At 34.4% G+C, this 13,356-nt stretch overlaps 1 protein-coding gene across 9 annotated transcripts in view; it reads right to left on the minus strand.

Annotated features, from left to right (window-relative positions):
• Window positions 1-4,219: 4,219 nt before the first annotated feature.
• Window positions 4,220-13,356, minus strand: part of PPIP5K2 (diphosphoinositol pentakisphosphate kinase 2) — a 42,432-nt gene continuing 33,295 nt past the window's right edge. For 7 of the 9 annotated variants that reach the window (XM_026074250.1, XM_026074248.1, XM_026074245.1 and 4 more), the window contains 3 exons: window positions 10,542-10,688; window positions 8,888-9,016; window positions 4,220-6,079 (listed from right to left, as the gene is read on the minus strand). In XM_026074250.1, coding sequence (XP_025930035.1) covers window positions 5,988-6,079; window positions 8,888-9,016; window positions 10,542-10,688 — 368 coding nt within the window. In that variant the 3' untranslated portion in view covers window positions 4,220-5,987. The remainder of the gene's footprint in view (window positions 6,080-8,887; window positions 9,017-10,541; window positions 10,689-13,356) is intronic. The other 2 variants (XM_026074247.1, XM_026074243.1) reach the window with 1 other exon arrangement.

Raw genomic sequence — 13,356 nt, forward strand, 5'->3', positions numbered from 1 at the left:
CTGAAAGAATACACACTCAGTGTATTTAATTTTGTTTTTTTTCCATGGATTTAATTCCAAAGCCTAATAGGACAAACAATATCTTTCATTAAATATTCGATATCTTTTCTCTTATTAGAGATGGTAGCCATTATCCTGAAACCCTGATTTTGTTGGAAAACCATAAGGACATTCAAGATAAAATACAAAGTATTTGTTTTTAGGAAAAAAACATGAAAAAAAATTCTTGAAACATCTTCAACTCACAGAAGTACATAATATTAAAAATATACATATCAAATTTAAAAAGAGGCAAAATTAGTTTTAAAATTCTAAGGCAAGTTAAACAAAAACTGGTAATAGGAGAACATATATGCCATACTTAAAACTGAGTAACAGATTCCTAAAATTGAAATCATCTGTGCAAAAGCTAACACAGCAATGGAATAAAAAAAGCATAAGGCTGGCAATGTAGCAACACTGAGAGGGCTATGGTTGAAACATAGTACTACAACTTTTACATTGAAAAAAAAATTTGAAACCTGGATGTTTTTATGTTAAAACAGTCAAAAGTAGCAGTATTACCTATTGCCATAAGATTTATCAACTTTTGCTATCCAAAACCAAAAGCTTAGTAATTTTTTAAACAGATCTTAAAAGGATATTTGGCCAAGTTAAAAGAAAGTATGGTGGCAATTTATTGAAAATCTAAACCAAATGTCTGAAGTATGCCATTTAATTAAATCCCATCTTTATCTTTTATGCAGCAGTAGTAAAATGAGTTTTAGAGAGTGTGAAAAATATTCCTTTATTTGCTTTTTGAGTCAAATTCACTTTCAGCATAATTAAGTTGACTTCAGGAGGAATTATGGCTACTCATGAAAGGCTGAATTTGTTCCTTTGTATCCGATGGAGGAGGTAACAGCAGGAAAGAATGTGAAAAAAAGTAATGTTTTAGAGCTATGTGTATTTTGCAGATGTTCAGTTAGTACCTACTCTGATTCATACTGTCTCAAAGAAATAATTACAACCAACCAACAAGGAAAGAGGGACTGTGCCCTACACTGTAAGATTTAATAATTACTGAGAAAGGGAATTGGAATATCACTTTTGGTTTGATTTTCCCTTGTGCAGGCTCAGTAGTTTGTAACTCTCCATTTACTGTGCAAGTCCTCTTTAAAAATGACCACAGACTCTTAGTTCAAATTCATAAATAATTTCAAATATTTCCCAGACTACTGTCCTTCAAGATCATTTAGGGAGGCTTTTGAAGCAATATTTTAAGTCCAAAAATATTCCAGCTTAACCCTCCCCTCACCAAAGAGAAATAAGAAATTTTCAAGAATATGAAGGCAAAGACAGAAGGTCCAAGTGGGCTTATAGCAAGTTAAAAAAAAAAAAAAAAAAAACTAAGAGGAATTTTAGTGTTTATATTAGTATAGTATAGTAATAAATTTATGAAAGAAACAGTTATCTCCCATTCTGGAGAGAAATATATTACAACAGGAGATGATTTAATGAGACACATGCACCCAGACCATATAGGCTTTGCTGGAAGCAAAGAGCTTGCTATACTATTAGGATGATCCTTGATCTGGTACAAAATGCACATCACCCAGTTATCTTATTTTCCCTTGTCGTTGATTTTTGTCCCTTTTACTGAAGGGAATGGGAATATGTAGGTGTGATGCTTCAAAAAATGGCTTTGGTGATCTTTGTTTTAGTCAGAGAGATCAGATTATATAGATCAAATGCTAGAAGATAAAATGGGTGGATAAAATACATTCAGACCAAAAATAATCTAAAATATCTCCCTTTCAGGCTAATCTTACAAAAAATATGAGAATTTTTTTTCCCTTTATTTCTCCTCATTTACCAAAAGAAGGAGTTTCTCACTAGAAACTGTCAAATACATAGTCCTATATAGATCAGAGCAAGCATCATTAAATTAGGCTCTTTTTAAAAGAAAATATATCAGTAAACTTATGATAATGTTCCAATAAAATAAAAGTTCCTCCTTTCCAACATCTTTGCAATAGATAGATAAATATACAGCAATGTCAATGTAGTTCAGGGAAAGACAACGACATGATTTTAAGTCAAGTTCAGTGTTATTTGAAAAAGTTGATGCTTGCCATCCCTCAGCCATTACCAGCAGATCATATGAAAATCTGTAATTCTTAAAAGTCTGGACTAGAAGAAATCTATTTCTACTGTCACATTCATACATTATATGGTATGGTGAAAAAAATATGCATCCATTCTTCTATTCTCTCTTGAAGCATGTATATATTAGAATGTTTTTGTGTGAATGCAAAAACCTTCAGCTTCTTGTAAGGTTTTGAGATTGCAATAGGATGTCCGCTTAGACCTACTCTCAGATTATTTCTTCCCCATAAGATTTTCTGCCTCTTTTACTACATGGATTTTGTCTATATTTAGCATACCCTCTTCATTGACGGGCCACATTTGATGCCACTAACACACATGCATATCTATCTATCCAAGACTTTTCTAGTGTGAACTGCAAATAGAATTCGTCTCTGAAGTACAGATGATCTGCAGGGCTCTCACACAATATCATCCAACTCAATCACTGAAGAAAGAACAGATCACAGAGGTAAAACTGCATGTCACTGAAGCCTGAGCCCGACTTCCAGCTAGCTGTTTTGCCAGGAACTTTAGAGTTCAAATACTGGATTTCTGCCATCCCTAAAGGAACTGTATTCAATTAGACAGCAGCACTGTTACATTTAAAATGATGAGTTAAATTGCTGAGAGGTACTACACTGCACTGTGATCTAGAATTAGAGTATTTCTGTATTTATAGATACAAGTTTAAAATGTTTTTTTCTTAGGCACCTGTTTTCCAAAGTAAAATGCCTGGGACTGCTTTGTTATTACACCAGTTTTTGTATTTCTGAGCAGAAGTTGGTTGTTTTGAAGAACTTCGTGGGGATAAGCAAACGGAGACAAGAAATTAGTATTCAAAAATATTCACTGAAATACATCCTCTCCATGAAATCAAGCGAAATTAAAGCCACTATTAAAAAAGAAAAAGAACAGAAACAGATAAATAACTGGATTTGAAAGTAGCCTTCCTTTCTTCCACCACCTAATTATCAATTCTTTCAGAACTGACTTTTTGGAAGAGCCTTTGCCATTTTTTCTTTAGCAACTTGCAAGCCTATCAACAATATAGTTGATGTTAATTATGAAGAAAAACTATACAGGGAATGGGATGTTTCAAACTACAAGTGAAACCTTAAACTTTCATCTCTCCTAGATGAGAAAACACAGTGCTAAATCCCTACATTCTGCCATGTGCATATTCTACTGCATCAAAATGGCTCTCAGTCTTCGCTATGTCTCAAATCTTCTGCCATCTTCCTTTAACCTCTGCTGGTCTTGATACTATTGATCAGTCCTGTATGGATTTTTTGTACACATCTCTAGATGGGCCCTCTTCCCCTCTCCCTATGCTACTTTATATGGTTTCCCACTAAACTGAAGTACAAATGCACCTCCACTTTCCCTTAACAAATTTCACCTATTAGCGTAATTATATAGAGAACTCAAATTTATGTCTTTATTATAATTTAAGAACATGAAACAGATAATACAAGACTTTTAAATTTGTATATGATTAAACAAACATTTTTGGATTTTGCTCCAGGAGATCTCTGGTAAAGATGCTTCATTTTTGAAGGAAATACTAAATGTTTACTTAAATTACATATCAGGGTGGTAGTATTTCAGGAATTACAGCCATATTCAAGCATTGACTTGCTGTGAACTTAACCTTTGAGACCTCTAACTGTCAAACCTGGTTGGCACAGGGCGTACAGTTCAAAGTTTAAAGGGAGAGAGAGAGTCCAATTGCCTAAATCAACTGGACTAAAACAGGTTCTGAAGTTCAGAATGCTCAGCCAAGCAGTCGGATACAGCCCTCATTCTTCCTTATTGCCAGAGGAGTAAGAGGAAAAAGAGAAGTGCTCACAGTTGTTACATACTTAGTGTTACCATGCAAGACCTTTAGAAAGCACTGCAGAATGACTGTTCTGTCTACCTTTTTGAGGACTGATTTCAACAATAGAGAATGATAAACCCTAATTTCTTACAAGCTACTTCACCCACCCCCAAGAGAAATTAAGGCTTATTTATTAATGGCTTATTCTTCTTCACTGAGACTACTCAATGTACTTCAAATATATTCGTAAAAGAGAAAGAAAAAAGGATATAAGTTGCCAGTGACCTTGTTTTTTATTTAGGAGCACATAAAAAAGTTATGCCACAGCTTTGGTTGACTGGAATGATATGCATACTTAAGTTTTAACAGTTTTTTTTTTTTTAATGGTAAACATAACATGTACATTCAGTTGTGTGCAGGACAAACACTGTCAATAACACATTTACACTACAGAAAATGAAATGTTTTAAGTACAGAGCTGTGAAACCCTTCATATTTTTGGTATTTAACCGGTATTTTATAGAATTTGTTTGTTGAAGCCATTTCATGTATAGTCAGTTTAAACACTCAGACTCTGTGGCAGGGTGAATGTAATTATAGTTGCACTGACTCTGAAGAGCAGCAAAAGCCTTACTTGCTTAAAAATACTACCTTGAAGCTGTGTCTTCTGCAACTTAAATGTGAAAGGAATTATCTAACTTGTAGTTTATGAAGTCAGTTATTAATAATCACTTGAACTTACAAAAGTGGACAATATTTTGCATACATTTGGGATAATTATAAACATTCAAAAATTTGTCATGCCACAGATAATCACAAGAACTGCTGAAACAGGATGATTACTCTACATAACCCAATCACTCAAAGCACCACTGACTTACTAAAGCTTCTCACAGCTCTTGTAAGATCTTTAATGACTTTTAATGAGAGCTGTTGGCAACCTCCTGAATTAGGAGAGAGGTATGAAAATCCCAATGGGGCCATCCGGAAGCCTGAGTATTCCATTACATGTTGTAACATTAAGCATTGAGTTCTGGTAGGACCGCAGTCTCTCTCTGCTCTGAAGGGCTGGTAATAAAGCACAGATGGGATATTTACAGTTTTCAGGATAAACTTACTAGCAGACCAGCTGTAACCATTTCTCTTTTTATAAACCCTGCTTTTTAATGTCACCTTTTTGTACAAACATATGGTGAAGTAAATAAAGCTGTCTTTTTAGTAAACAAAAGAAGTTTTTTGATAAAAACATATAAAAGACAATTTTATCTGCTGGATGATATACAGGTACCCACATATAAGCATGAATACTAAACAACAAAAGAGAAGGTATATTAGAATGTTATAGGTCTGATGTAAACACAGAATAAAAGTAAGGAGACTCAAAAGTGAAAATACATTAACTCACTCCATTATGCCCAATTATTGCAGCATATATGATACAAAATCATTCCAATGCAGAAAACACCTGCTTACCTTCAGAAACAGGCARAGTGATTTATTTGGAAGTGTGGTTAAATTTAAAAAAAAGAAAAAAAAAAAGAAAAGAGAAAGCTCCTAGCAAAGGCATGTGTTACCTTTCAGCCCACAAAAGAAACTCACAGGCAAATTATGAACTCCTGAAAATAGAAGTTCATAATGACAACAGATAATGCTTCATTACAGTGGCATGAACAATGCCACTATAACATACCACTGTTTTTTTTGTTTTTTTTTCTTTCTTTTCTGTACAGGTTTACAGTAAATATTTGAAGACACCAAAAAAGTTCTTGTGCAGTTTTTTTGTTAAAGGTGTGCAGTTTATCAAGCTGATAAATAAATACTTCCTTAAATGTTTTAAAAAATGGGAAGAGATCTTTGACCTAGATATGTAGAGTGCACACTAGTTGTCTTTAGTCCATATGGGTTTAAGTGCACTATGAAATGCAGATGTGAATGGCTTTTGAAAGCTCAATCATCATTTAGTTTGCTTCTCTACAATGCACACTAAAGAATCGTTTAAGAAGTTGCTTCCAATTTCTCTGGTCAACTTCATTTCTTCTCAGAAAGTTTCATCACTAACTTTTACATCTAGTGAGGTCTCTTCAAGAGATAGCTTAACATTAGATACACAACCAGAAGATCCACTGGTAGCTGCAAAGGTAAAGAAAAGAAAGAAATTATTATGTTTTATACATAAGAACATCCATGCTGAAAAGATAAAAAGCAAAGCAAATGCAACAGAAGTTACCTAGCACAGAAACACACACAGTGCTACAATAAGTAGCAGATTTTAAAGTAAACAGACCTTAAAATTACATGTTTAGCCATCCACTACTATTAAAAACTCATTATACTAACACTAAAACAGCAAAACAACCCCAAAACCACACACATCAGTAGGATAAATACTGAATTTTACGAAGTCAGACTAACAGCAGAAGGAACACATTTTAATAGATAAAACAGATGAAAGCAGATTTGAAAACCCTAGAAAGCAAGAAATTAACTAAGAACAGAAAAGCCAAAGCTGGTAGGGGTAGGAAAAAAAATCTTCTTGGAGTTGCAATACAAAAAAAAAAAATCGTTTTAAGTGTAAGCTGCTGGACAGCATTTTAGAAAGATCTATATATCTAAAAAACCCAATGGCAACAAAAACACTTTAGCAAGATTATATAGGAACTGGACATTAAATTTACATTTTCTTATTCCTAAAATGCTGAACTAAAGCTGGTAATCTGATGGGCCAAAGGGTTTAAATTACATTATCTTAAAAGCAAATCTTCCTACATTTGTCATTTAGAAACAGGCACAGCTTTTAGATTCATGCATTTATACATGGGCTTGCAGGGGAAATCTCAGCAAAAGCTCAATCACTGGAGCTAACAAAGCTGTCACATATAGCATCCTCACTGAAACAGCAAGGATTCCAGTACTCCAACAATTTCTTCTAAGCAGAAAATAAAAAATAACCCCAGATAGCCCATTAAAAAGGAAAGATGCAGACTTAAGGGAACCACCAAATCTACAGAGAACACAAAGAAAAGGGAAACAGGCAAGAAGGACCAGATAAGACATGTCCTGAAGAGCAAAACAGCTTTCTTTGACAAGGAGGTAGCTGTTTAGAAATATAACAGGGACTAAGATTTCAACCTTCCCTATAGAATATTTTCAAAACTTAGAAACTTTTCCTTGGGAAAGGTCATTAGAAAGTTTTGCAAATGTAAGCAAAAGTATTTTCATTAAAAAAAAAAAAAAGATAGTAAAGATCAGTGTTTGCCTTCAAACTCCATGACCAAAGAGAGAAGAAAGTTAACAAGTTCTTTCAGAGCAGCCATAACAAGCTAGTTTAGAACCGGAGGGCTGTCTCTAATGAGACCAGAAATGCAATCCGACCTTGTTCTTGATGCCCTCAAAACAGCATGAATGTCCAAAAGCAGACAGTGTGACTGGCTGACAGTTCAAACTGCACATATTAGACAGTCATAATGTTATCAGCTGCTTTAACCAAAGTCTGGTCACACAGCTCTGTGGTATAAATGGTAAGCTCTGACTGGCTTGATGATTTAATTTTTTTTTTTTAAACATGCAAACAAAAATTAATAGATTTACTCTACATGAGAGAGAGGATACTGCCTGGACACTGGCATTGAGATTCAGAGCTGAGGGAATTATCTTCCTCTCATCAGGTCACATTTCCAACAAAATGGTATTGACCCATGTATCACAGAAAGGAGAATGTGGAACTTCCTAATACTTGCTACAGCATACTTCCTAGAAGATATACTTACATATTTTCAAATATTAGTATCTTTAAGAATTTTTTTTTTTATCTAGTAGCTTCTCTGTTTAAATAAGCATTGTTTGGTATTATAATTTTCACTGTTGGAGACACGTTACCCTATCTTCTTGGTACTAGTACTAAGCTAAAAAAAATTTCAAAATGTACTAGTAAAGCAAATGCACAATAATTTTTATCTGAACACACAGTTTCAGAATCAAAACCACCTTTGGATGAAACCAATATACAAAGCCTGGGATATTAAAAACAAACTAGGGGGCATCCACAAACAGCATAACTCAAAGGAAAAGAAAAATCAAACAGGGTCACGTTATTAGTTTCAAGTCAAAAAAAGGTCAAAAATTAACTTTAGGTTTTAAGTTCTTTTTCAAATAATGTTGCAACTTCCAGGACCATATGCCAATGAGCAGCAAAATTCCAAAGTATTCAAAAGAAAAAAAAAAGAAAGAAAAAGAAGAAAGCTTTTAGCTCTAATCTCACACACACACACACACACACTCTGCTCATGTGTATAACATTTAATCAGTAAAGGAAATATATCTTGTGTGTGCAGTAAGCTAATGTTATCATCAAAGCATAAAAAAAAAAAAATTATTTTGACCTCACTGGTCTTTTTCTTCTTTTTTAATTTCTGCATCTACAAGCTCTGTGAGGAATCCTGCCTTTCAACAGTCAAGTTCCAGATGCATAGCAGCAACTATCTGAATTACCCGGGTCATTTTTCTTCCTTTCCCCGTCTTGTAAGCAGATCTTCAGTTATGAAATGTTATTTTTTTTTTGGTTCATTACTACTATTCACATTAGCAATTCTGCCATTTAAATAAATACATTTCCTCTGTTCATCTCAGTAAGACATAGCTGGAAATACTGACATACTTGAAAGCAAAACAAGACAAAAAACCCCCATGAATTTTCAGACCATAACATTTCTTTCACACACTTCAGAGCATAAGAGAAAGCAACTATTAGTACAGTTTTACTGCTAAAAGTACATGGGCAATGCTATGAGTTCTAGATGACTACTAAAATGATCCCACCTACATAGATAAGGAATGCTATGAAATAGCTGCCCTGAGAAATTATGTAACATGTAAGAAAAAATTACTGCTAGAAGTAATTAAATGAAGTTAGCTATTCTACCTCTGACAGAAGTTACTTACGTATGGTTGGTTTCTCTATTGCTAGCCTTTCAGGCAAAGCTTCAAGTGGTGTTGGTTGAATTTTTGCAGGGGTGTATGTATTAAAAGAAATTTTTCTTCCTGACAGTGGACTCATATAAGTTGGAGAAGCTGAAAGGGGGGGAAAAAGATATACATCACAAATAGTAAAGATATGCTCATATTAGCAAAATGCTAAAAAATAGTAGTTTGGCTAGTACTACAGAAGCCTTAGCCATAAACCCTGCAAGTCAGTCACAGATTTTCGACTCTTGTGTCACAACTTCAAAGTGTGAAAGACAAAAATCTCCTTTTTACCCCGGAAAGTGACATGACAACATCCCTGGCAGCGTGAAGCTAAGCCAAGTTTCAATAACAGTTGCTTTGCCAGAAGACAACTGGCAACACAATTAATGCTGCTTCTCATGGGTTATGAAAATGCCCCTGGAACTGACATGTAGTCCAAAAGGTCTAAGAAACAGGTATACAACAGATTGCTCTCTAGACAGCTCCCAGAGGTGGTGAGAAAGCAGAAGGATCTATATACAGATGGCCTCTACATAAGCAGAATTGTGAAATTCTGCTTACCAATCCACCCCAATAGTAAGACTTTCTTTTTCAAAGTATTTTTTTTCCTCTTGTGAACTGTAAATTCTTAACTGCTGTTAAAGAAACACCATCTTTCCAAATCCTAAGCAGTATAACAAAACATTTTAAACACCTAAGAACTTTAAAATAACATATGAGCTTGCCTTATTTGTTTTTCAGTAACACCAGTTTTCTTAGATTATCTTCCTTCCCAGATGTAGGAGGCCTACACTATCGAATTAGCTGCTGATTCAAAACTAAAGCATATAAACTTAAAACACAGGAAAGGAGCAAAACCCCTAGCATTGATATTACTTTTGTATCAGTACTAGCATGCACAAGTTTTCTCATCAAAAGCATGATTCTTTAAACATTCCCTCAAGAAGACTCTGCTTTTCACTCATCTGACACACAAATTATAACCATCCTAATAAATGGTAAATCTGAACTAACTGAAAACAGTTTCTAAAGAAACAACAGGAGAATCACAATGGGAAAACATCTTCCCACACACTTGCACATGTACAGAACTCAGTTTGCATCTCATTTCAAGATCACGTAAACATGAAACATGCAGCATAGCTTATTAAAAAAAAAGTAATTGCAAGGCACTCTACATGTGAAACACCAAGTAATATTGAAAGACACAGGAAATAACAGCATTATAAGATATAAAAAGCAACACTACTCTGCTGAGGTTACTGCCAGTACAGCGGTACAGTGTACAGCCAGAAGTGCATGCTCAGTGTTAGTAAAAAGCATTCCCTACAATCCAACTAGAATTAATGTGGACAGTACTGAGAAGTTCTTAATGTGAGGAAATAAACCTACTAATACTTCATAAAATTTTTGGTTTACTACACCAATCAATAGGGGCATTACCTCAATGGATTAGGATAATATTCATATAGCAAGAGGATACTCCAAAAATTAAAATTACAGTTAGTCTATATTGTTTTTTCCCCCTTTTCTCTTTTTAAATAACAATATTCTTAGTTTATTCATTTGCTACAAAGTACTAGAAAGATTAACGAGACAATATTTAACAATTTAAGAAGAGCATAATTACAACTAAAAGCAGTACATGTCTCCTGTAGATTTTCACTTGATGGAGCAGCAACAGAGGCAAGAAATTCATCCACCTGCTTTAAAGACAGGGAATTGTGTAGAGTTTCCAAAGGGCAAATAGAAGGCACCATGGAATATAGTTCAAAACCTGCAAAAAAATAAAAACAAAAAAGATTTCCAAACATAAGACAGGATTTAAGCAATTGCATGGGCAAGCACTAATGCATAAAATAAAATACTTATTTTAAAATCAATACATGCAGACATAATACTCTTGAAATCATGTCATTAATAGAACATGGAGTAGAAAAAAGGTGGGCCAATTTCCAGAATATACTAAACTCAAAGTACCATACCACGGGATACAAGTCCCATGTACACGTGAATTGGTCTACAAACAGTAAACTTTACTCTCAAATCAGGTCATGAAGAATAACTTTCCTTTAAGATTAAATCACTTAAAAAGTCAAGAAATGGTAGTATTTCTCCTACTCATTCTCATGCGAGGCAGAACACTGAATAGATAACTCATTCATGCAAGTGAAGTAGGACAGCTATGTTGTCAACAGCTAGCTGAGACAGAAGAGCTAAAAATGCTAGAATGCTTAACAGGAGAAGTTTGCAGAAGTCACCTTCTGTCACCTCGAGTGTTCTGTGAAAACAACTGTTGCCTTAAGTATCCACGGAAAACACTATTAGCACTTGTGTACTTTGAGGCTACATGTTTTAACTTTGTAAGACAGATTTACACCTACCTTTATGCCTTTAAAAATCAGTACTTAAAACACTAAACGTTTTATATATTAGAGCAGGTAAGTATACCAAACCAAAATCTAAAAATTTACTGGACTCTACTTTTCTACATTAGTATTAATCATAAACCAACCATGCATATTTGTATTACTAACATTTCAAAAAGCACTTAAACACATCTTGTCATAAAACTGCACTTCTGTAAACTGATGCAAGTTTGATAACTCAATGAACAGCTCTCTTCATCCAATTGCATTACAAAAGAGGAAAATGTGTCCATTAACGTTTTCACGTACAGCTGTAACATTACAAGTTTGCAATTCARTACTGTAAATTTATAGTTGCTACATTTCTTTTAACATATTTAAATGAAGAAAAAATAGTGAATGAAATAATGTTTAGAATTTCAGTTCAAGGTACATTTTTTACAGATAGCAATAACTGAACTGTTCCCTCCCCCAAAATAATAAGCATCAATATTCCTCTGATATCCAGTGTTCTCCATTTGCTCCTCATTTAGTGATTTACATAGAAAAAATAACTTCATGAAATTTCAACTCAAGAATGTCTACATTTGTATTTGGATCCACCATGGCCATACTCAAATTTGAGAGAGAATCACTCCAGATATACAATCAACTGAAGTGTGCTTATGTCAGCTTCACTTATACTACAAATATAACATTGCATTTCAGGGAAACTCAGTTTTCATGTGCAAAAAACACCAACACATTCTTCATTTGTATTTTTTCTTAAAAAGACAGCAGCTAAGCTTCAGTGTAAGCACTAAAAAATGTTTGGCATACATGTTAATATCCTATATAACTATGCATGCATGCAAAGCGCAAACCCTTTCTTTGCATTACAGTAAAATACACAAGATTTATCTCTTTACCCTGACAGAAGTGTCGCCATCAGTTGAATAAGAATTTATTTTTTTAATCTTACCCTTGCAAAGAATGCAGTGGGACAATGTCAGGTTAATTTTTTAAATACCTATTAATGTTTCAGTGCAATGTTATAGAAAACCAGAAAAAAAAAAAAAAACAGACCCACCCCCTTAAAAAAAAAAAAAAAAAAAAAAAAAAACTTTTAGGAATACCCCCTCTCCAGGCTTGTGTTCAGTTTTGGGAACTCTGCTATCAGGTAGCCATACCCCAGCACAATGTTATAAAACTTCTGCATCTAAGGGATATGACTAACACAGATACCCTGAAAATCTACCTAATGCGTTTTATTTGAATACTTTATGACAAATTATGGTAAGTATTTAATGAATTTGAGAAATATATTAGAATATTTAACGGCGAAGAAGCCTGACAGTATCCCTTTAAAACAGCAATTTCCTGCAAACTACCAGCCCTTGAGTTTTGGCTATATTTACTCCCAACGGCACAGTCCCCTTCAAAATGCAAGACAATGAAAGGGTTAGCGCAGCACTTCAGAGAGCCCCCCTGCTGCCTTAGGTTTAAAAGCTATGGAGATGTACCACGGGAGCCTAGCAGCTCCGCAGAGGAACCGGACCAGCACCTAAAGAGGTGCGGCTGTTCTGCACAGGCCCAGAAAATAACGTAAAGCACTGTCAGAAGACACTTGTTTCTCCATGTTCCTTGAACTAAAGATGAGGGGAGGGGGAAGTCTGTGAAATGAGTTAGAAGGTGCGATAACAACATAAAAGTAAGAGAGTGAAAGGGACAGAGAGAATCAAAATGACRGTCCAGAGGACAGACAAAATGACACCTATATGTTTGTATGTTAGTAGGGAACTCTTAGAAACCTGTAATGTGTGTAGGTTTCATAGGAGCTCATACAGCATGCATTATCTTGTGAAAGATGCGTGGTAAAACATCTGTATTACATGAATCAGAACAATCAATGCATTCGTTAAAAGCAATTTAGATGGATCTATTTTTAAAGAATGCAGTCACAAAAGACAGTGCTAAATGGAACAGAAAGTAATCCAACTATTAAACATCTACATTCAAGTGCAGTTCTTACTTTCTGACTTTTGTTTTGGCAATATTATCTGATTAGATTCTAAAGATAAAAAATAGGTTCCTACA

This window comes from Apteryx rowi, unplaced genomic scaffold (assembly GCF_003343035.1).
Source record: "Apteryx rowi isolate R43461 unplaced genomic scaffold, aptRow1 scaffold_382, whole genome shotgun sequence".
Taxonomy (NCBI): Eukaryota; Metazoa; Chordata; class Aves; order Apterygiformes; family Apterygidae; genus Apteryx; species Apteryx rowi.